Source organism: Saccopteryx bilineata, chromosome 7 (assembly GCF_036850765.1).
Source record: "Saccopteryx bilineata isolate mSacBil1 chromosome 7, mSacBil1_pri_phased_curated, whole genome shotgun sequence".
NCBI classification, from domain to species: Eukaryota; Metazoa; Chordata; class Mammalia; order Chiroptera; family Emballonuridae; genus Saccopteryx; species Saccopteryx bilineata.
In genome coordinates, this window is record NC_089496.1 from 87,294,249 (window position 1) to 87,316,555 (window position 22,307).

At 38.3% G+C, this 22,307-nt stretch overlaps 1 protein-coding gene and 1 pseudogene across 2 annotated transcripts in view; one reads left to right on the forward strand and one right to left on the reverse strand.

The window, feature by feature from the left end:
- CUTC (cutC copper transporter) overlaps positions 1 to 22,307 on the forward strand; it is a 34,138-nt gene that overhangs the window by 4,686 nt on the left and 7,145 nt on the right. Inside the window, exons 3-7 of one of the 2 annotated variants that reach the window (XM_066240140.1) lie at positions 2,508 to 2,567; positions 3,358 to 3,567; positions 4,214 to 4,249; positions 7,643 to 7,776; positions 18,440 to 18,467. In XM_066240140.1, coding sequence (XP_066096237.1) covers positions 2,508 to 2,567; positions 3,358 to 3,567; positions 4,214 to 4,249; positions 7,643 to 7,776; positions 18,440 to 18,467 — 468 coding nt within the window. The remainder of the gene's footprint in view (positions 1 to 2,507; positions 2,568 to 3,357; positions 3,568 to 4,213; positions 4,250 to 7,642; positions 7,777 to 18,439; positions 18,468 to 22,307) is intronic. The other variant, XM_066240142.1, reaches the window with a different exon arrangement.
- Positions 9,524 to 10,816, reverse strand: LOC136310363 (ubiquitin-conjugating enzyme E2 D3 pseudogene; annotated as a pseudogene).

Here is a 22,307-nt window from a genome sequence, read left to right on the forward strand (position 1 = left end):
TGCTTCTCTCTCTCTCCCTCCCTCTCCTTTCCCTGTGCTCTCTCTTCCTTTCTCTTTCTTTTTCTCTAAAAAATAAATAGTCTTTTTAAAAAAAAGTCTGAAATTGAGTATTGTGAACTGAACTTGGGAGCCTTTCTAATTTGGAAGGATACTAGTAATCCTTTGAAAACAATCCACGAAATAGAAGGCCTGGAAAACTGTGATCCACTCTTACTCCTCTAGTAGGTCACATTCTGAGTCAGTGTTCACAGTAACGGTGCTTATTCACCAACTTCTTTTTTTTAATTGAACTTAGCAAAGATTTTTTTCCAAACCATTGATTTAAAGGTGATTTTAGAGATTTGTTGCCATTTTCTTCATTAGGACTTTTATCTTTTGGCAAGGGGGGAAGAGAAGAGCGTCAACTCGTTGATCCACTTAATTGTGCCATTGATTGTTTCTCATATGTGCCCTGACTGGGGCTGGAACCAGCACCCTCAGGATTAAGCCTGAGACATCAGGATCAAGCTGGCAATCTTAGAATCAGCGACCCTGGGCTCGAGTTGGTGACCCTGGGATGCAGCTGGTGACCTTGGTGCTCCGGGATAATGCTCTATCCACTGCACCACTGGCCAGGGCCACTATCTTTTTTTATTTTTATTTTTACATTATTTTACCTCAAGGTTTCTTTTGCACTGTAAACTTTATTTATTTTTAAAGATTTTATTTACTGATTTTACAGAGAGAGGGGAGGAGGGTGGGGGATAAGACGTATCAGCTCATAGTTGCTTCACTTTAGTTGTTCATTGATTACTTCTCATCGGGCAAACCCTGGTTTTTGAACCTGTGACCTCAGCATTCTAGGTTGACACTCTATCCACTGTGCCACCACAAGTTTATAAGCCAGGCTATAAACTTGCTTTACGTAGAATTTCCCATTATTTCAGGATTGGAAAAAAGTGTTAACTTTTTATTATGGAAACTTTTAAACGTTTATAAAAGTAAACAGTGTAATGACTCCCCATGTACTCATTGCTTAGCTTCGCCCACTTCAGTACATGGCCAGTCTTTCTGTTGCCAGGTGAGGGGCAGGGGACGGTCTGCAAACTGTTTTGTAATAGACAAATTTATGGAGACAAAGTAGATTAGCAGTTGCCTACTACATTAGGGCTGAGGAACATGAGGAAAGAGGGAAGTGGCTGTTAAAAAGAGTGCAGGGTTTTGGGGGCAATGAAAATGTTCTAAAACTGATTATGGTGATGGTTGCAAAACTCTGAGTATACCAGCAACCACTGAACTGCACACTTTAAATGGGTCCATTGTATGGCATGTGAATTATATGTCAGTCAAGATGTTAATTTGAAAAACACAAACTTTTTTAACTTGTAGGCCATAACAAAAACTGTGGGTCTTTGGCCTATGGGCCATAGTTTGCTGACCCTGATCTGTGTAACTACCTTTCTTTTTCCACCCCTAGATTATTTTGAAACAAATCCCAGACATCATGTTATTTCATCCTCAAACATTTTAGTATGTGTCTCTAAAAGGACTATTTTTAAAAATAGTAATAACCGTAATATCACTAACATATTTTAAAAACAGTAATTCCTTTTTTAAAAAAAATTATTTTTGGCCCTGGCCTGTTGGCTCAGCAGTTGAGCGTCGGCCTGGTGTGCAGAAGTCCTGGGTTCAATTCCCGACCAGGGCACACAGGAAAGGCGCCCATCTGCTTCTCCACCCCTACCCCTCTCCTTCCTCTCTGTCTCTCTCTTCCCCTCCCGCAGCCGAGTCTCCACTGGAGCAAAAGATGGCCCGGGCGCTGGGGATGGCTCCTTGGCCTCTGCCCCAGGCGCTAGAGTGGCTCTGGTCGTGACAGAGCGATGCCCCAGATGGACAGAGCATCGCCCCCTGGTGGGCATGCCGGGTGGATCTGGGTCGGGCGCATGCGGGAGTCTGTCTGACTGCCTCCCCGTTTCCAGCTTCAGAAAATACAAAAAAAAAAAACCCCAAAAAACACTTTTACTTTAGTTTTATAATTTGATTTCTTCAGTTTAACACTCTTTGTGTTCTCTATTTGGAAATAAATATTTTTTTATTTTATTTTTATTTATTTTTTGAGAAAGAGAGAGGGGGGGAGAGAGGAACAGACAGACAGGAAGGAAGAGAGATGAGAAGCATCATTTCATTGGGGCACTTAATTTGTTCATTGATTGCTTTCTCATATGTGCCTTGACCCAGGGGCTACTGCCAAGCCAAAGACCACTTGCTCAAGCCAGTGACTTTGGGCTCAAGCCACCAACCCCACGCTCAAGTCATCAACCTCAGAGCTTTGAACTTGGGTCCTCAGCATCCTTGGCCAGTGCTCTATCCACTGTGCCACCACCTAATTAGGCTGGAAAAAAATATTGTTCGCTATTTAATAAGAGTTTATTTGGGGCAGTAATTTTTGAGCAGTAATTTATTTTTCTTAATTAAAACTTTTGTGCTGAGCAGTGCTTTTTTTCTTTTTCTCTTTTTTTAAATCACAGGTGCTGGTCGGATTGAATTATGTTCTGGTTTATTGGAAGGAGGAACCACACCCAGCATGGGTAAGTGTCCAGTTTTTGGATTGCCTGGAGATAATTGGTAATCTGTTTCATTGGAATCCTTTACTGATGTTACTAACATTTCATTGTTCTATGGATATTGTATCAGTAAGAAATGCGTAAGGTTGTAAATAAACTTGTCTATCAAAATGTGATCAAGTAGGGTTTTTTTTCCTTATATATCAAAAAATTGAGAGATAGGTAGTTACTCTTAGTATTGATTCAGTCGCTGTGCATTAATATTAAGGACCCAAGGATTTTTTATCTTTCCATTTTAGCATTTTCAGTTTACTGACTTTTCTTCATTTCCCCCTCTGGTCTGTGTGTTGTGGTCATACATTTTACTTCTATATGTGTTAAAAACTCCACACTGCGTTGTTGGTATTTTCATTGGGGCATTTTATTTGCACGTATGTATTACACTCCTAGAAGGATTCCAGGATTTTCCCTCCTGTGTGTTTTGGTGTTACTCCTTTGTGGCCTGCTGACGTTGTCAGTGCAGTGAAACCAAACTGACAGGCAGAGAGCGGATCAGTAGGCCATTTTTTAGATCTTTGAGTTATATCTGATCATTCCACACTTGTTTGACCTGCCTGTGAGGTTCACAACAGTTTTCACAGCTCTGCGATTTTTGTTTAAAGATTAAGTTATCTTTTAAAGAGATTGAGATAATAGGAGAACAACTACATATTTATCCATGTATAGTTACCATTTCTGGTGCTTTTATTTATTGAGTTCCTTGAGCTTCCAGCTCATATTTGCATCTTAATTAGTCTGATTCGTGTTTTTGTAGGTGTCCTTCGAGTAGTGAAGCAGTGTGTCCAGATCCCAGTTTTTGTGATGATTCGGCCACGCGGAGGTGATTTTTTATATTCAGATCGTGAAGTTGAGGTGATGAAGGCTGACATTCGTCTTGCTAAGCTATATGGTGCTGATGGTTTGGTATTTGGGGCACTGACTGAAGATGGACACATTGACAAAGAGCTCTGCGTGTCCTTTTTGGGTAAGAATTTGTATCTGAGACCAAAAAGCCTATAATGATGATTGCATTTAGTATTCCTTAATAAAGAAAACTGCAATCACAGAACTGACTTTTCAGTCACACCTGCAGGCACTTATACTAACCTGTAATAAACAGTAGTTATTTCGGTGTTTGGGCGGAGGGTATGTGTGGTATAGCCTTCCTGGCTCTTTAATTGCTGCAGATCAGGTTTTGCTATTGTTCCTAAAGGGTTTAAGGAAAGTTTACCTTGATTCCTTTAATAATTGCACCAAAAACCACAAAAGCTATTGCACTTGGTAAGGATGGGGAGATGTGGAGAGGACAGAAGCAAACTATTTCTATTACTAGGCCAAATATTTCTTGAAGATTCCCAGAGGAGTGATTAACAGGTATAATGCTGCCCTTAGAGTTGCTAGAGTATATAATTTTTATTTGGTGCCTCTAAGGAGTGGATGATCATTTTTTTTTTAATTTAAAAATCAAGTTAACGGAAACATAGGACTTTTGAATTTGGAAGGCTGCCATTTTATATTTAGTTTACTTAAGAGAAAAAGATATAAAAGATCCCATCTAACATGGAGAATTCTATCCATAGCAATCAGTGATGATCGCTTCACTCATGCTGTTATGTGATTTTCTTTTATAGCTCTGTGCCGTCCTCTGCCAGTCACTTTCCACCGAGGTGAGTCATTTCCATTTTAGAAGTTCTATTGAATAGTGTCAGTTTTCTAATTGGAACACAATTCTTTAGTGTTACAGTGTTATCAATTGGTTTCTTTATACTTATCTTGGGACTAACAGTTATAAATTTAGAAATGCACAATTTCTAGAATATATGAAGCATTCATTGTGAATTGTTAAAAGTAGACAATGGTAAAAAAAAAATAGGTGATGGTGGTGGTGTGATATAGTAGAGGAAGAGAGTAAGTATTACCTGTAAGTGTATGTAATTGTTACAACATTCTAAGCAAGAGTCCTGAGATTCACTTTTATTAGACTGCCTTAGGTCATATACAACCCCCAAAAGAATAAATTACTATGTCCAGTGAAATGAAATTTACTGCTTGGCTTAAGCTGGACAAGACGATTCTTGGAGCTAGGAGTAAAATTAGCTTTCCCAGAAAAAGATGTTTCATGGGCAGAGAGGGGTAGATATCTGAATAAGAATTGGATTCTGTTAGGAAGGAGGAAAGAAGATATAGATGTTAGATGGTCAGTGAACAGAAAGATGTTCACTATAGTACACAAAATTGCTTTTCATTATTGATAGCTTATCTACATCAGAATAATTTCTAAAATGTATCTAATTTCATATAAAAATACTTCTATGTAGCCTGACCTGTGGTGGCGCAGTGGATAAAGCGTCGACCTGAAACTCTGAGGTCACAAGTTTGAAACCCTGGGCTTGCCTGGTCAAGGCACATATGAGACTTGATGCTTCCTGCTCCTCCCCCTTCTCTCTCTCTCTCTCTTCTCTGTAAAATGAATGAAGTCTTATAAAAAGTACTTCTATCTATAAATCAGATAGTTATAATTTTCATATACTTTTGTCAAATGTTGGTGAAACGAACAGGTGTCAGTTTTGCCTTCAGAGGGCATTGCTATTGCACAATAAGTGTTCAGTACATTTCTTTTTTTTTTTTTTTTTAGAGAGAGAGACAGACAGGGACAGACTGACAGGAAGGGAAAGATGAGAAACATCAACTCATAGTTACAGCACTTTAATTGTTCATTGAGTACTTTCTCATATGTATCTTGATGGAAGGAGGGGGCTCCAGCCGAGCCAATGACCGCTTGCTCAAGCCAGTGACCTTGGGCTTCAAGCTAGCAACCTTGGGCTTTGAGCCAGCAACCTTTGGGCTCTGAGCCAGTGACCTTTGGCCTCCAAGCCAGCGACCATAGGGTCATGTCTGTGATCCCACACTCAAGCCGGCAACCCCACACTCAAGCTGGTGAGCCCACACTAAGGCCGGAGACCTTGGGGGTTTCGAATCTGGGTCCTCAGCATCCCAGGTCGATGCTCATCCATTGTGCCACTTCCTGGTCAGGCTCAGTCAATTTTTTATTACTTGATAGTATGCTTGAAAAATTGTCGAATGTTTTTCTGATCTTTTAAGTAAGGATTTAGAGATTAAAATAAGACTAGACACCAGCATTTGCATCCATTTATATAAACTAGAGGTAAAACATTTATTACTGTGTTTTTCTTTAGATGGATAGATAATACCACCAGAAAACTGTTTTCTTGACTTGCTATTTAGCATTGTTTCTCATTAACTAAAAGATGTTATATTGCATAAAAGTTAGAACTTTGAGGCCAGTCAAATAAAGTTTTTAAATATTAAAAATAATTTTAATTAGTAAACATTTATCTGGAAAAGATAATTTAAATTCAACATGCTAAATAATTCAAAATAAACTCATGTTGAATGTATTCTTTTGTTCTTAAACTAAAAATCATTTCAAATTTCTGTTCTTTTCCTTTGTAATTACAGAACTGACTTTTCAGTCACACCTGCAGGTATTTATACTAACCTATTATATATAAGTTTATTAAACTACACAACAAAAATATTTTAGTATTCCTTAAATTTTATATTGGCCTGGGTTCCACATCTTTTTCACGCACGTATTTAATGAGATAGTATGAGTGTGATCACTGATGAGAAAGTGCTGCCACCCAAAGGAAAATCTTCTGTAGTAGATTGAGCTGCCTCCATACACTCGGGTGGAAGTACGGGGCCTCGCAGCCCACCCACCACCTGTTAGAACTTCCATATCCTGTAGCAGTGCTGAGAACCAAAGCAGAAGTAAGTTTTCTCCTGGAGGTTCTTAGTGCTACTTTCCTCTCTGAGGAGGAGAGAAGTCTCTTAAAAAGTAAGATGGAGCCTGACCTGTGGTGGTGCAGTTGATAAAACATTGACCTGGAACGCTGAGGTAACCAGTTCAAAACCCTGCACTTGCCTGGTCAAGGCACATATGGGAGTTGATGCTTCCTGCTCCTCCCCCCGTTTTCTCTCTCTCTTTCTGTTTCTCTCTCCTCTCTCTCTAAAAATGAATAAATAAAATTTTAAAAAAGAAAGTAGGATGGAACTGAAACCTCATACAGTCTGTTGTAAACAACTGTTTTTGTACTGCGAGCCTTGAGTATGTACAGTGAGCCTTGAGCCAGGGTAAGTAGATTAGTATAAAATATTAGTCAATAACAAGGATGTGAACCAAGACATTTTCTAGACTGGTGAGTAATGTTTCACTCTACTTGTTTAGTTTGTCTAAAGCCTTAGGGCTGAATTTCCCAAATTTGAGTTACTTGCCTATCACATTTACCATTTTACCATACCTGATTGCTACCTGTGCAAATTTATTTAACAATTTTCTTAAATTCTAAATAAATTTATTTTAAAGAGAAACTTTATAATGAACGAAAAATGGAAACTTTTTCTCTAATCTGCATTTAAGTAAACACATCTATTCAAATGTGTACCACCTAAATCAGTGGTCCCCAATCCCTGGGCCGCGGACCGGTACCGATCCGCAGAGAAAGAATAAATAACCTACATTATTTCCGTTTTATTTATATTTAAGTCTGAGTGATGTTTTATTTTTAAAAAATGACCAGATTCTCTCTGTTACATCCGTCTAAGACTCACTCTTGACGCTTGTCTCAGTCATGTGATACATTTATCCGTCCCACCCTAAAGGCCGGTCCGTGAAAATATTTTCTGACATTAAACCGGTCTGTGGCCCAAAATAGGTTGGGGACCACTGACCTAAATGATCATGCATACCACCAGTTGTATGCATACTGTAGTGTGTTGTAAACTGGGTCTTAGGAAGAAAAGAGCCCTGATTTGTAGCATTTGTTGACTTCTGTAGTTTAACTGCCCCTACCCTAAGTGATTTTAAGCTCCTAATGATTAATAATCATGCCTGCAAAATTTCTGAATATTTAACAATTGGCTCTAGCAAGCCAGTACAAGCCAAGTCCAGCACACCACTGAGTATATAATACATTTTAGAAAGCATGGTATTAGTGATATCTATTCAAAATTCAAATCAATTTTATTTATTTCAGCCTTTGACATGGTTCATGATCCAATGGCAGCTCTAGAGACTCTCTTAACCTTGGGATTTGAACGAGTATTGACCAGTGGATGTGACTGTTCTGCACTAGAAGGGCTACCTCTAATAAAGCAACTCATAGATCAGGTACACAAATTTGTCTCTTTCCTTCCTAATACTTTTATGGTTACTCCTTATATTCTGCTATTCAGCTAGGTTGTGAAGCTAAATATTACTGACATCGTGTTTACTCTATAGGAAAAAATAGGTATGCAATAAAATATTTATATAATTCTTGTTTCTTTCACATGAGCATTTTTAGTAACCAAGGCCTCCCCTCCCCTTTTTTTTTAGCAAGAGAGAGGGACAGACAGAAAGGGAGAGAGATAATAAGCATCAATTCTTTGTTGCAGCACCTCAGTTGTTCATTGATTGCTTTCTCATATGTGCCTTGACGAGGTGAGGATTGGCTACAGCAGAGCGAGTGACCCTTGCTCAAGCCAGTGACCATGGGGTCATGTCAATGATCCCACGCTCAAGCCAGTGACCCCACGCTCAAGCTGGTGAGCCCGTGCTCAAGCCAGTGACCCCACACTCAAGCCAGCAACCTCGTGCCTAAGCTGGTGAGCCTGTGCTCAAGCCAGCAAACTTGGGGTTTCAAACCTGGGTCCTCTGTGTCCCAAGCCAACACTCTATCCACTGTGCCACTGCCTGGTCAGGCACCAAGGCTCTTAAAATCAGATTATAGACAATGCCTAAGGATCTTATCTAAGTAGGTGACCAGAGCAAATTTTACTTTTTCTCTGCCATCAGCATTGCCTACTTTAAAGCCACATCATCTCAATGGCAGTATGAGTATACTCAGGGGTCCCATATAAAATTTGAAACAATTATCATTTTTAGGCAAAACTGAAATTATATTTTTCTGTCATTTCTTTCTATATATCATGACAGGAGGAAATACAGTGTTTTTCTCTTGGATGCCCTGCAACGTTAGCATCATTTGTAGAGCAGTTGGAATATGGCTTTGTAATTGGGGCCTGTCTATATTTTTCTGGCATCAGTCCAGAGGCATTCTAAGTTAGTGAGTATGGACTTTGAGAAGAAAGAATTTTGGGTTTGAGACTCAGATTTGAAATTTACTTGCTCTGTAATGTTGAGTGGATTACTTACCTTTTTTTTTTTTAATTTTTTATCCAATAGCATTGACTTTTATTCATTCATGTTAAGTCACCTGAAATGATATGTTTGCATTTAAATGCTCATTAATGTAAATGGCTGAACAAATCCATTTCAATGAATACTCAATATCCCACACAGTTAAGTCACTTCAACACAGCCTCATGACAACTCCCACACCAAAACAGTACTTTATTTTATAAATTTAACCCATTATTACTCCCATATTATGGTTTGTTTTTAGCTGTCAAGTGTACAAGGTGAAGAAAAAATTTAGTTTGAAGGGGGTTGCACCTGGAAAATAAAGTTCTTAAACTCCATACACATGTTTAAAACTGCGGGGTCCAAAGTCCATCTATGAACTCCAGGGTTGCCAGTATCATGTGCAGCGTATTAAAGCTATACTATCTGGATAGCTTATTCTGCATAAATCAGGTCAATCAATGTGTCAGCCTGTAACAGACTGGGCACTTTTAACTGAACATGGCAAAATATTCACTCTTTTGAAGTTTACATCATCATTTGATGTCAATGAAGCAAATCCCAACAGTATATACAAAAACAGCCTTGCGTTTACAAAAGATTGTTTCCCATACTGATTAATCCAGGCAGCTAACTCATTAGTTTATGCAACTTTGTTGAAGAAAAATAAATCAATTACTAGCAGAGCTATTAGTTGATCACTCATCCATTGACAACTTGCATCATTTATTCAGTGCTGTATTAAACACTATATTGGAAGATAGATTAACTAATAGCTCCAAGCCTCCTAACAATTTAAATGAAAATTACAAAAATGTTTGAGACCCTATTTTGGAATACAAAGGGTGTTTGACTTCCAATTTCTATTCTCTGTAGAACAAGAACAGGTCATTCCTTTATTGACATGCATAAAATACATCACATTTTCTGTTCTGCTGATGCTATAAATTCAATACCAGTTCTCCAGCCACATCAGTTATGAGCATAAAGTATATCATGTAACCTCAGAACTCTAACAGTGGAAGGCTTAAACAGAATGGATGCTGCTAGAATAATGCTGCTTCCTTTGATGCGACAACTGAGCATCCATCTCCCTCCCCCTCAGATGATTTCTTCAGCATGTTAGAGCAGTGAGGAATGGTTTTAGTCTCATAACCAAGTTAGAGTGAAGACATTGGCCACATAATACACATGCTCCATTTTTTAAAAAATTCTGAATCTTGGGCAACTGTTCTCTTGTAACTACTTTACAGTTTCTAAAAGCAGTTATTGTCCAAAGCTGGAAGAACTTAAGTCCTCCATGTGAATGAATGGAGGGAGGTAAACAAAAAATAAAATTAAAAAATATGAGGTCTGATAGGGGAGCAGCCGGATAAGAAAATCAAAAAAGGAACAGTAATTTAAAGTTTATTCCAGCTATAATGCAGGTTATTCTGACTTTAAGGTAGCATCACATGGCATACTTCTGAGTCCATTCCCGAGATATTCTGTTGTACTTACCTCTGTTTTATAGATCCGTGCAATCTCTGGCACTAGGGGGTCATCTGGGTTTGGATCACAGAGCAGTGAACAAATGGATAAAAGAACTTTAGAAATAGTTAAAGCAGGAGACCACTGTGATCTTAGAATATTGAGACAAATGCTGCCATTACTGTTAATATTTGGATGATAAATTCTTGTTGTAAATGTAACCTTAGGTGGTTTGAAGGGGTAGTCTGTAGGAAAATAAATTGTCAAAAAGAATACATCGCCTTGATATGGGCTGTCATTAGGTCCCATAATTGTGGCTTGCCAATGAAACATATCATTCCCAACTGGACCTGCAGAACATTGTGCTGGAGGGTCACGGGCCAAATCACTAAGTTCCTTATTAATCCGTTTCAGCGCCATAGTCTGTGCTTTGAGTCCGGCTCCTCACTATCTCGGTGTGTGCTCAAAAGTCCGGCCAAAACTCTTGATTATCCCGGCAGCAGGGAAGGATTGTCTCTTCGTCTCACACCCGCTCTGCCAGACACAGGCGCTTGGTATTGAGGCGGATCTCGCGATAACCTTGTGGCTGGCTTCTGGATTACTTACCTTTAAACCTTGTTTTCCTCAAGTGTGAAATTGAGATAAGTTTAATATTTCCTAATTAAGGTTGCTCTAAGGCAGGGGTCTCAAACTCAACTCAGCATGTGGGCCGCAGAGCAAGATCACAGCCGTTCGGCGGGCTGCACTAGGTCTACAAAAGGCAACTGTTATGCAACACTTTTCTTGAACTTCGTGGATTAGTCTGCGGGCCGCATAAAATTGTTCGGCAGGCCGCGAGTTTGAGACCCCTGCTCTAAGGGCTGGTAGAGATAAGATATCTAAAAGCCTTAGCACAGGGCTTCACATATAAAACATTTTAATACATATTAGTTTCTATTATTATTACTACTGCTTTTATTAATAGTATTATTTAGTGCTTCTGGGTAGACATCTGCACACCTGCTTATGTTTGCTTTCTATAACCATGAAAATAATTTTTAGAAATTTTGCATAAGGATCTGATGTGATTTTGTTAGTCTGGAGTTTACAAATTCCAAAACTTTTACGAATATTTATTAAGTATGTAGTAGGTACAGGGCCTTGTATTATGGTGATGGCCAAGGGGCATGTGTTTGTGTGTAATTGTTGCCCTTACAAGCTAGTGCACAGTAGGCACTTTTAATAGAGCAAGCAGTTTTCTTTTTCTTTTTCTTTCTCTTTCTTTTAAGTGAGAGGAGGGGAGATAGAGACAGACTCCTGTATGTGCCTCGACCGCTATCCACCTGGCAACCCCCATCTGGGGCCAATGCTGGAATCAACTGAGCTATCCTCAGTGCTTGAGGCCGACACTTGACCAACAGAGCCACTGGCTGTGGGAGGGGAAGAGGGAGAGCAGGGGGAGAGCGAGGAAGCAGATGATCGCTTCTCATGTGTACCTTGACCAGGGATTGAACCTGGAACATCTGCATGAGAGGCCGAAGCTCTATCCACTGAGCCAACCAGTCAGGACAAACAAGCAATTTTCATAAAATGCTATAAAAAAGGTACTGTGGAAGCACATCGGAGAGGAATTAACTCAAGATTTGGGGATGGGGGTTGGCAGTAGTTAGCTTCCCAGAAGAAAAGACATCTACACTGCAGTGTCTTACTCATTTGAGAGATGATGAGGAGTTATCCATGTAAAAGGGGGTGGAGGAAAGGGAGATGGGGAAATGCTCCATGTAGAAGAAATGGTTTGTGCAAAGAAGTGGAAACAGAAGTGAGCATAATTTATGACACTGAAGAATTACTGTAATGTTGAATGTGAAGAGAAAAATACTGTCCAGAGTACTATTTAAGAGTTTGTATTTCATCCTTGGTATACTTGGGAAGTCTACAGGGTTTTAGTGGTATGGGTAATTTTTTTTAAAGACTTTATTTATTCAACTTTCAGAGAGGAGAGACAGAGAGGAAAAGAGGGGGGGGGGGGAGGAGCAGGAAGCATCCCCATACGTGCCTTGACCAGGCAAGCCCAGGGTTTCAAACTGGCGACCTCAGTGTTCCAGGTCGACACTTTATCCACTGCGCCACCACAGTTCAGGCTATAGGGTTTTAAAGTAGAAGAGTTGATGAATCAGGTTACCATTTGAACATTTTTCCTTACCATGTAATAGAGAATAATTGCCATTGTCACATATTGCTTTTCAAAATCTGTGTGTGTGTGTATGTAAGAGATCTATAATTTAATTGTTGGCAGGAAGAGCTGGGCTGAGTATTATACACTTTTTAAAAAAATAAAAATTATATATATTTAAGGTATATAACATGTTTTGCTATACATATAATAAAATGATTACAGTCAAGCTCATATTTGTTTATATAGTTAGTGTGTGTGGGTTTGTGTGTGAATGGGGAGTGTACCTGAAATCTACTCTCAGCAAATTTTCAGTACTATTCAGTATGGCATTATTAACTCTATTATGCTTTCCTCATCCCTCAAAGTTCTTCTGGCTGGTCTAATAATCAAATAGGTATGAGACAGACTAGCAAGAGAAAATAACCAAATTTAATACATACCATATTTCCCGATGTGTAAGACATTCCCATGTATAAGACACACCTTAATTTGGGGGCCCGAAATTTGGGAAAAAAATGTATTAATAAAGTTATTGAACTCAAATTTTATTCATCATAAAATTCATACAACTTCTTATCACTGTCAAAACTCCCATCCATTAGCTTGTCCTCGTCTGTGTCTGATGATGAATCACTGTCTTCAACAATGAGCACAAAAACAAGCGTGAAAAAGCAGGAAATGCAAATTTAAAAATCTACAACCACTATATAAGACATACTCAGTTTTTAGACCCCAAATTTTTCCCAAAAAGGTGCATCCTATACATGGGGAAATACAGTACATATGTATGGGAACCCCACCTACATGAGGGAGTCAGAGATCCCACATGCAGGAGAGCTTCAGAGGTAGAAAGGGAACATGGGCCTGACCAGGCAGTGGCGCAGTGGATAGAGCGTTGGACTGGGATGCAGAGGACCCAGGTTCGAGACCCCGAGGTCACCAGCTTGAGTGCGGGCTCATCTGGTTTGAGCAAAAAGCCCACCAGCTTGAACCCAAGGTCACTGGCTTGAGCAAGGGGTTACTGGGTCTGCTGAAGGCCCGCCGTCAAGGCACATATGAGAGAGCAATCAGTGAACAGCTAAGGTGTTGCAACACACAATGAAAAACTGATGATTGATGCTTCTCATCTCTCTCCGTTCCTGTCTGTCTGTCCCTGTCTATCCCTCTCTCTGACTCACTCTCTGTCTCTGTTAAAAAAAAAAAAAAAGAAAGGGAACATGGGTTATATAAGACATACTGAGCTAATAATGCACCTTGGGGGCTTCAAGGGTCATGGCAGGATGGTAAGAACAGAGGTTTAGTAAGTTGAACTTTGCCCTTTCTATAGCTAGGTCAAAAGAAAATATCTCTGGTAGTAGCTTATTATGGGCAAGGCCCCTAATTAATGTTCTTCTAAATAGTTGAAGGGAGGGGCAGGAGTTAGAGGGAGCTGCTAAAAGTCATGTAGCTTGCAGTAATCGACATACCACTAAGTCACATCTTGGGGTGACTTGTTCTGAACCCCCACAATGCTCTCCATTAGAGCTCTAGACTTGCTCATTCTACATAACTGAAGCTTTGAACCCTTTGACAGCCATCTCCCTGTTTCCTCCAGCTCCCCTCCCCTAGTCACCACCATTCTCCTCTCTGCTTCTGTGTATTCAGCTTGTTTAGAATCCACATATAAGTGGGATCATGCTAACTTTATCTTGAAGTAATTACCTTCAAGATATACAATATACTGGTTAAAGCCTACCTGGGCTTTGGGGTTAGAAGGTCTGTGTTTTAGTCCTAGTTTTGCATCTTATTTATAGTGACCGTGGAGAAATTAGTTAATCATCCTCAACTTTAGTTTCCTCCTCTACAAAGTTAGTATAATAATGGTAGCTACCTCCTAGAATAGTTATGGATTACTTCAGATAATAGTGCAATGTGTGACAGTGCTTTAAATTGTTAAATTACTTTAATAACCTTAGGCAAGCATATAGTTCTAAATAATCCAAAAAAGTGATAGAACTAATCTCTTAAAAGTATCATTTGTCTGTAGGGTTTTTGGTTTTTTTTTTTTAATTTATTGGGGTGACACTCACTAACATAATTATTCAGGTTTCAGATACCCAATTCTACAGCACATCTCTGTACACCATATTGTGTATTCACCCCGCCAAGTCAAGTCTTCATCCATCACCATTATTGCCCCCAGAACCTTCCCTGACTCCCAGCAATCAATCACCCCACTCTTGTGTCCTTAAGTCATTTGTCTGGGTTGTAGAAAGCTTTCACTTAGAAGAAACAGTTAAATGTTACCTTTCTCTCCAAAAATCATTTAAGCTTTTTAGGTAAACATTTTGTTTTATGGATGCTTCCTTTAGTACATTTGAGAATACTAAAGTCTTGTTCCACTTATTTCTCTAACAATTACTAAATTTTATGAAATAGCCCCTCCCCTTTTACTTTACAATACCTTGCTTAATTTCTTTTCCCATTGTACTTACTGCTACCTGAAATTTTATTATATAAATATACCTGTCTGTTGTCTGTCTTCTCAAACTTGTAAACTTCGTGAAAGTAGGAACTTTCTCTGGTTCACCATGTCAGGGAAGAAAAACTTTTTCTTTATCCTCTATGTTCAGTATTTGAGGGCCTGCAAATTAAACTGACAGAAGACAGAGTAGCAAGGAAAAAAAACCCAGATTCTGATCACATAGGTATTTATGTATGAACATTCACAAAGAAATGTGATTCAAAAAGGTGCTTGGAATTTGGGGCTTCTGTACCATCTAAGAGGAGGAGGGAAAGAGCACTTAGGAACTTAGAAGAAATAGAAAAGGCACTTAGGAGAAAACAAATGGCTTTTTGGAAAGATAAATGGACCCTTAGAGAATAAATAGTAGATACAGTTTTATAACAATGTCTGTTTGGGTGTAATACTGATTAGTTGTTCCCACGGAGGGGATTTATGGCAATTAAGTTCTAATTTTTTTAGTTCTTTGGGAAGCTCTACTTTTAAGCATGTAAGGAATCCAGAACTCAAATGCCTTCACTCAAAATAATTTTTATGCCACAGTGGCATATTCTGGACCCCTTTAGCCACAGTACTTACCATGCCTAGAACAGTGCCTGATACATAGTAGGAACTTAATAAGTATTTGATACATGGACGGACAGATGAGTAAATGACATTTTATTTATTTATTTTTGAGAAAGAGATATGAGAAGCATCAACTCATTGTGGCACTTTAGTTGTTCATTGATTGCTTTCTCATACATACCTTGACCAGAGGGCTCCAGCCAAGCCAGTGACCCCCTTGCTCAAGCCAGCGATCTTGGACTCAAGCCAGCCACCTTGGGCTTCAAGCCAGAGACCTTAGGATCATGTTAATGATCCCACGCTCAAGCCAGAGACCTTGTACTCATGCTGGCAAGCCTGCGCTCAAGCCGGCACCTTGGGGTTTCAAACCTGGGACCTCAGCATCACAGATCAATTCTCTATCCACTGTGGCACCACTGGTCAGGCGAGCAAATGATATTTGATAAATACTTTCATAATAAGGTCAATTTGGTTAAGGGTTAAAGAAAATTGTTCAAAGGGGATTCTCTGAAAAATCTAAAATCTACAGATTTTCATAGAATAATATTTACATATAATCTTTTTTGCTAATTTTGGAGCTATTTTTCCAAAATGACATATAACCTAGCTTCCATGAGAAATTGTTTACCTGTTCAGTGACATATATGCCAGAAGTTAAGGTGTGAGGTCACTTTTGATCATTTTATTGAAGTTCTGTTACTTAAATTCTAGTCTGGGGGGTTCTAATTTTGCATAGTATAGGATACAATTTGTTGTTGACTCATACTGTACAAAAGAGTATGGGGTTTTATTATACCTTAATATTGTAACATGTAACTTTGTATCAGTCCATTTTTTGTGATGACCACTCTTTTCAAGTCATTCATTGGTCTCTGTTAACCTTTTTTGCACCAACTAATCATTTCTTACCCTCACTGTCTTTAAAAAGTTTTTGGAATCCTTTTAGGTGTCTTCTACAATATGTCTGGCTCTTGGGAGCTGCCTTAGAATTTGTTGCTTTGCTATATGAAATCCTCAAAGGCCAATCATATTGAACATTCTCCTTAACTTTACACTGATAGTTACTTAGAGCTCATTAAAGTATTTGATAAGTGAGGACAAAGGTTGTTTCTCCCTCTACTAATGACTATCTCTGTTCTCTTCCCTACTGTTATTACCTTCTTTTCACTGCTTTTATGCTATCTCTGCTTTTAAGACTTTCTGCCCTGCTCCTTTTTTTTGCTTTTATTTCTGGAGTTAGTCAATTTTATTTTCTTCTTTTGGTTTCTGTTTTCTTCTGTCCTTTTATATCCTCTTCCTTCTTTACCCTCCTGCCCCTCTTCTCACACTGGCCATGGTACCTATTTTTATCTTCTCCCCATTTCTCTTCCCCACATTAAGCCCATCTTTCGTTTACTCATTTTTGTCTTAACTGGTTCTGATGTAGATTAAGTATTTTTTTCAATATTAATTAATTATATACACACACACACACACTCTATACACACAGAGACATTAGTTGAATGTTTTTTAATTTTATGGAAAAAGAAACCAAGTTATGGGTGGTTCTTAACTGAATTTTTTTGTTGTTCAATAGCACTTAATAGAAGAAAGATTGTCTACCCAACCCTGAGTTGAATAGAGTATAGGCTGAGTGTACACATAACCTGAATAGTTGAGGCAAAAGACTTAGAATTGTGTTGGGTTGGCAGGATTGGCTGGTCTAGTATTAAAAACCCATCTCGGACTCAAAATAAATTTTTTAAAAATCAGGGAATCCACATGTAAAAAAATTAAATTTGCCTGACTGGTGGTGGCGCAGTGGATCAAGTATCGACCTGGAATGCTGAGGTTGCTGGTTCAAAACCCTGGGCTTGCCTGGTCAAGGCACATATGGGAGTTGATGCTTCCTGCTCCTCCCCCTCTTCTCTCTCTCTATTTCTCTCTCTCTCTCATCTCTAAAATGAATAAATAAATAAAAATAATTTAAAAAATTAAATTTATATATAAAGGTTAATTTATTTTTTATTTTTTCATTTATATGAGAAAGAAAGAAGGGAAGGGGGAAAGATAGTGAAGCATCAACTTTTTGCTCCATTTAGTTCTTCCCGTTTTGTTGTGCACTCATCGGTTGCTTTTCACATGTGCCCTGACTGGGGATCTAACCCACGACCCCAGCATGCCAATATGATACTGTATCCGTTGAGCCACCCGGCCAGAGTTATAAAGATTTCGTTCTGCAAATTAATGAACCTGACATAATATGTAATTTTTATTCTGTCTTTGTTACCTATCTACTACTAGTAGTTCCACTAAGTATGCATTATAATGGGATGATTTCCTTTTGCCTTTCAGTGATATATCACCAAAGTTTATTTAGGAAATATGATGGAAATTGGAATAAAAGTAAGGCAATTTCAATACCTATTTTCTAGAATTATGATAAATTAAATCAATTCATGTAGTCCAATTTTATTACTTAAAACCCAAGTAAATGGACCTATGGTTTTATTTAATTGATATAGAAAGCTAGAAAATTTAGTTGAGGATACAAAATTTGAGTCGATTTTTTTTCCAGTAATTTACAGTTACACTACGTTCTTTCTTTCCTGCTGAAATCTGTTTAAGCTCACCTACTTCCATCCCATCACATACCAAGAATTCAGATTAGTGTTATTTTCCAGTAATAGCTTTTCTTAAGGAGGTATTATTGATTACTCAGTATTTATATTGTATTCTTCTGTTATTTGTGTTCATAACAGTACACGTTTTAGAAGTAATACCATGAAGTAACTGGATGGAAAGGCTTACTATGCTGAACATCTTACTGAAGACCCCAAAGAAACAAAAAAAACTATTGAAAATTAAATACTAATAGTAATTTTTAAAATTTAATATACTTATGTTTCTGTTTTTACCACCTTATTATCTCATTGAGAGAAAGGTTAAAATTTACTTATTTTTTCTTTTTTCAGGCAAAAGGCAGGATTGTGGTAATACCAGGTATTTATTTATCTATCCATTCACTAGTGTAACACTGAATTGTAGTGGAGGAAAGGCAGCGTGGGAGAAAGTTTTAGTACATGATGCTCAGAAAGAAGAATATATGTATCATTTGATAAAAATGTTCAAGATTGATAGATCTCTGCTAGAATTTAAAATGTTACATAAAGAGGAAAACATTCTAGCAAGGGTAAGCTCAGAGAAAAAGCAAAAAAAATAAAGGTAGATTAGAATTGGACTTTCTCCGTGTTTGTTCTACCATAATTATTTTGTGAATGTGGATGTTCATCTCTGGTGAGGCACACCAGATTTGCTGCTACACTGTGGTAGGGCCAAATGTCCAAGTTGTTAAAAAGGTGTGAGTAAACATCCCTGGATAAATATAATACTTAGTTCTTGAAAATCTCTGATCAACAGATTCTTCCTTGTAGTCAGAACAATAGGAGCATGTGTTCCTGACAATGAGATCAATTAAGTACATAATGGCTTATTAGAAATGAGCAATTTTTAAAGAATTAGATACGGCAACCTAGAATCAGAGGGAGGCAAATATAATGACTATCTTAATTATTTCTTATTAAATTTCTCAAATATATGAGTAGAAAATAGCATGTTCTTATTCCATAGATTTACTATTTCATAACATTTGTCTCATCTTTTCTTCCTTCTAGGTATTTTAAAGTTCAGTTAAAGATATCATGATATTTTATCTTTATGCATCTTAAAAAATAAGAAGAGCATTGTAGTATAATTACAATACCATTATATTTATCAAAATAAACACCAAGGCCCTGGCCGGTTGGCTCAGCGGTAGAGCGTCAGCCTGGCGTGCGGGGGACCCGGGTTCGATTCCTGGCCAGGGCACGTAGGAGAAGTGCCCATTTGCTTCTCCACCCCCCCCTTCCTCTCTGTCTCTCTCTTCCCCTCCTGCAGCCAAGGCTCCATTGGAGCAAAGATGGCCCGGGCGCTGGGGATAGCTCCTTGGCCTCTGCCCCAGGTGCTAGAGTGGCTCTGGTCGCAGCAGAGCGACGCCCCAGAGGGGCAGAGCATCGCCCCCTGGTGGGCAGAGCGTCGCCCCTGGTGGGCGTGCTGGGTGGATCCCGGTCGGGTGCATGCGGGAGTCTGTCTGACTGTCTCTCCCCATTTCCAGCTTCAGAAAAATACAAAAAAATAAAAAATAAAATAAAAAAAAATAAACACCAATTCTTTAATACCATTTACTATTCAATCAATACTCTACTTTCTCTAGTTGTCCCCAGAATGTGTTTTATAGCTGATATGTTCAAATCAGGATTCTTTCAAAAAATAAGTATTGCACTTAGTTGTTATTTTAATATTTTTTTAATATAGAAGTTTTCTTTTTCTTGTGTTTTAAAAAATGAAATTTAAATTGTTTGGACCACCTACCCTATAAGATGTCCTACTTTCTGGATTTATCAAATTGTTTCCTTTTCTTATTGTTTAGTTTGTATTTCCTAGCCTCTGCATTTCCTATAAACTGATAGCTGAAAGTAAGGCTTGATTAGATTCTGGTTAAATATTTTTGATGAGAATACTTCATGGGTGATACTGTATATATCTTAACACATCAGAAGGCATGCAGTGTCTGATTGTCTCACTACCAGTGATGCCAAGCCTGACCAGGAATCAAAATGCCACATAAATGCCAGCTTTTAAAAAGAGGCCAGATAAAGGGACAATGTTAGAAATTTAGGAAAGTTTTAACCTGTAGCAAGTCCCTGAAACAGTAAATAGAAAGTACGTTATCTGTCAAATTGAGACCCTTTATTAATTAATCAGGGACTGTTCAAGAGACTTAACTGAGTTTAATGCAATTCCATTTAAGACTAATTTTGACAACTAATAGCCAGATGTAGACATTGTTAATATAAGATTGCCTTTGCTTATTATGTAATTATTAAGTTATCTGCTATGTGCAATGCATTACTTGGGATTCAGAGTTATACAAGAAACTACTTCCTCAAGAGGCCAATAGTCTTAGGTGAGAAGACACTGAATACAAAAAATTTTTGTGGTTATTTAATAAACCTTACGAAGAACATGATAATTATATGCCAGGTTCTGTGGTAGATATGAAAAGAAAGAAATGAATATGGAGTGATCTTTTTACTGGAGGAGCTCACAGAATAGATCAATAAACAATTACAGTTTCATTAAAATAAGTAGCAACAGCCAAAATTCCTAGATAAATAAAACTGAATGCCTAATGAGTATTTATCATTGAGATATATAAAGATAAGTAGAACATAGTAGTTTCCTTCTAGGGACCTTCCAAAATGAAGTTTACAACATATTTAGGCCCCAGTTTCTTCATCTGTAGAGAGAGGATATTGAACTAATTGTCTTCTTAGGTTCCAGCTGTAAAGATGTATTACTCTGTATTTGGAAAATGTATTAACTATGTCCTAAAGTTGCTGAGAACTGGTTTCAGTAGTTAGGTATCTTATGTGATAGAAGGAAATAACTTATTTGTGTTTCAATCCTTATAATAGGCAGATATCGCTCTTTTATTGGTGAAAAAAATTGAGTCTCAGTGGTTTAAAATAATTTATGTAAGATCACATAGCTGAGAAGAATTACATTGGTGAAATCAGGATTCCAATCTAAATCTGACTTCACAGTCTGTATTCTTTTTACTTCTTAGGGCTCAGTGATGTTAAGGTACCACTAAGAAAGAGAACGTTAATGAACCCAAGTGTATGTGAAGTCAGGTTACTTACTTAAGCAGCTTGAACAGCTTGAGTTACAAAGTACATATTTTATCAGTCATTAAAAATATTTATTGAATACTCATATATTAGGAGACAAGGATATAAAAATGAATAATCTAATTTTATGTTTATAATCTGATATCAGTTGAGAATATTATTCTTTATAAATATAGAGTTTGTCAAAACAAATGAGTCATCATAAAGTACTTGACTGTGCAGTTTTAATAAAGTAGATTCAGATTCTTTTGTGAAATGAAACAAAAAAATTGATATCATAGTGAATAAACTGTATAACACCTGGCCTTAGAGGGCTTGCAGCCGTCCCACGAGCGGGCTCCTCCTGCAAGGGTGGGGCAAAAGCCTGAAATCAGGCAGAGACCTGCAGCTGAGCAAAGGTGCTCACCCCTGCCCTCAGGGCCGAACATAACACCACCCGCGGGGGCGGGGTGAAGGGCAAGTCCACCGAAGCTTGTATACCCGAGCATGTGATCACAACCACTCCCGTGAAGGAGAGGCAGAAACCACAGCAACAGCCCCAGTGGGCAGGCACTGGCAACGCCCATACCTGAATGCCCTAGGCAGCAACAGCAGAGGGGGTGGTGGGCCTGCAGACAGACCACACCTAGGGAACACAGAGGACACACCCAGTGGACTCCAGTGGCCAAAACCTTCTTTTACACAGACAAATGAGAAGGCAGAGAAATGCAACACAAATGAATCAAGAGAAATCCCCAGAAAAGGACCTGAATGAGTCAGATATAACCAAATTACCAGATGCAGAGTTTAAAATAACAATTGTTAGGATGCTCAAAGAACAACAATAGATAGTCATTACGAACACCTAAATAGATAGCAAATACAAAAAAGGACATTGAAATAATAAAAAAGAATCAGTCAGAAATGACATATATCAGAAGTGAAGAACACAATAGAAGGAATTAAAAGCAGGATGGATGAGGCTGAGAATCGAATCAGCGAGTTAGAGGATAAGATAAATAAAGGCACAGAAGCAGAGCAGAAAAAAGGAAAGAGACTCAAAAAGTCTGAGGAAACTCTAAGAGAGCTCTGTGACAACATGAAGAGAAATAACATCCACATCATAGTGGTT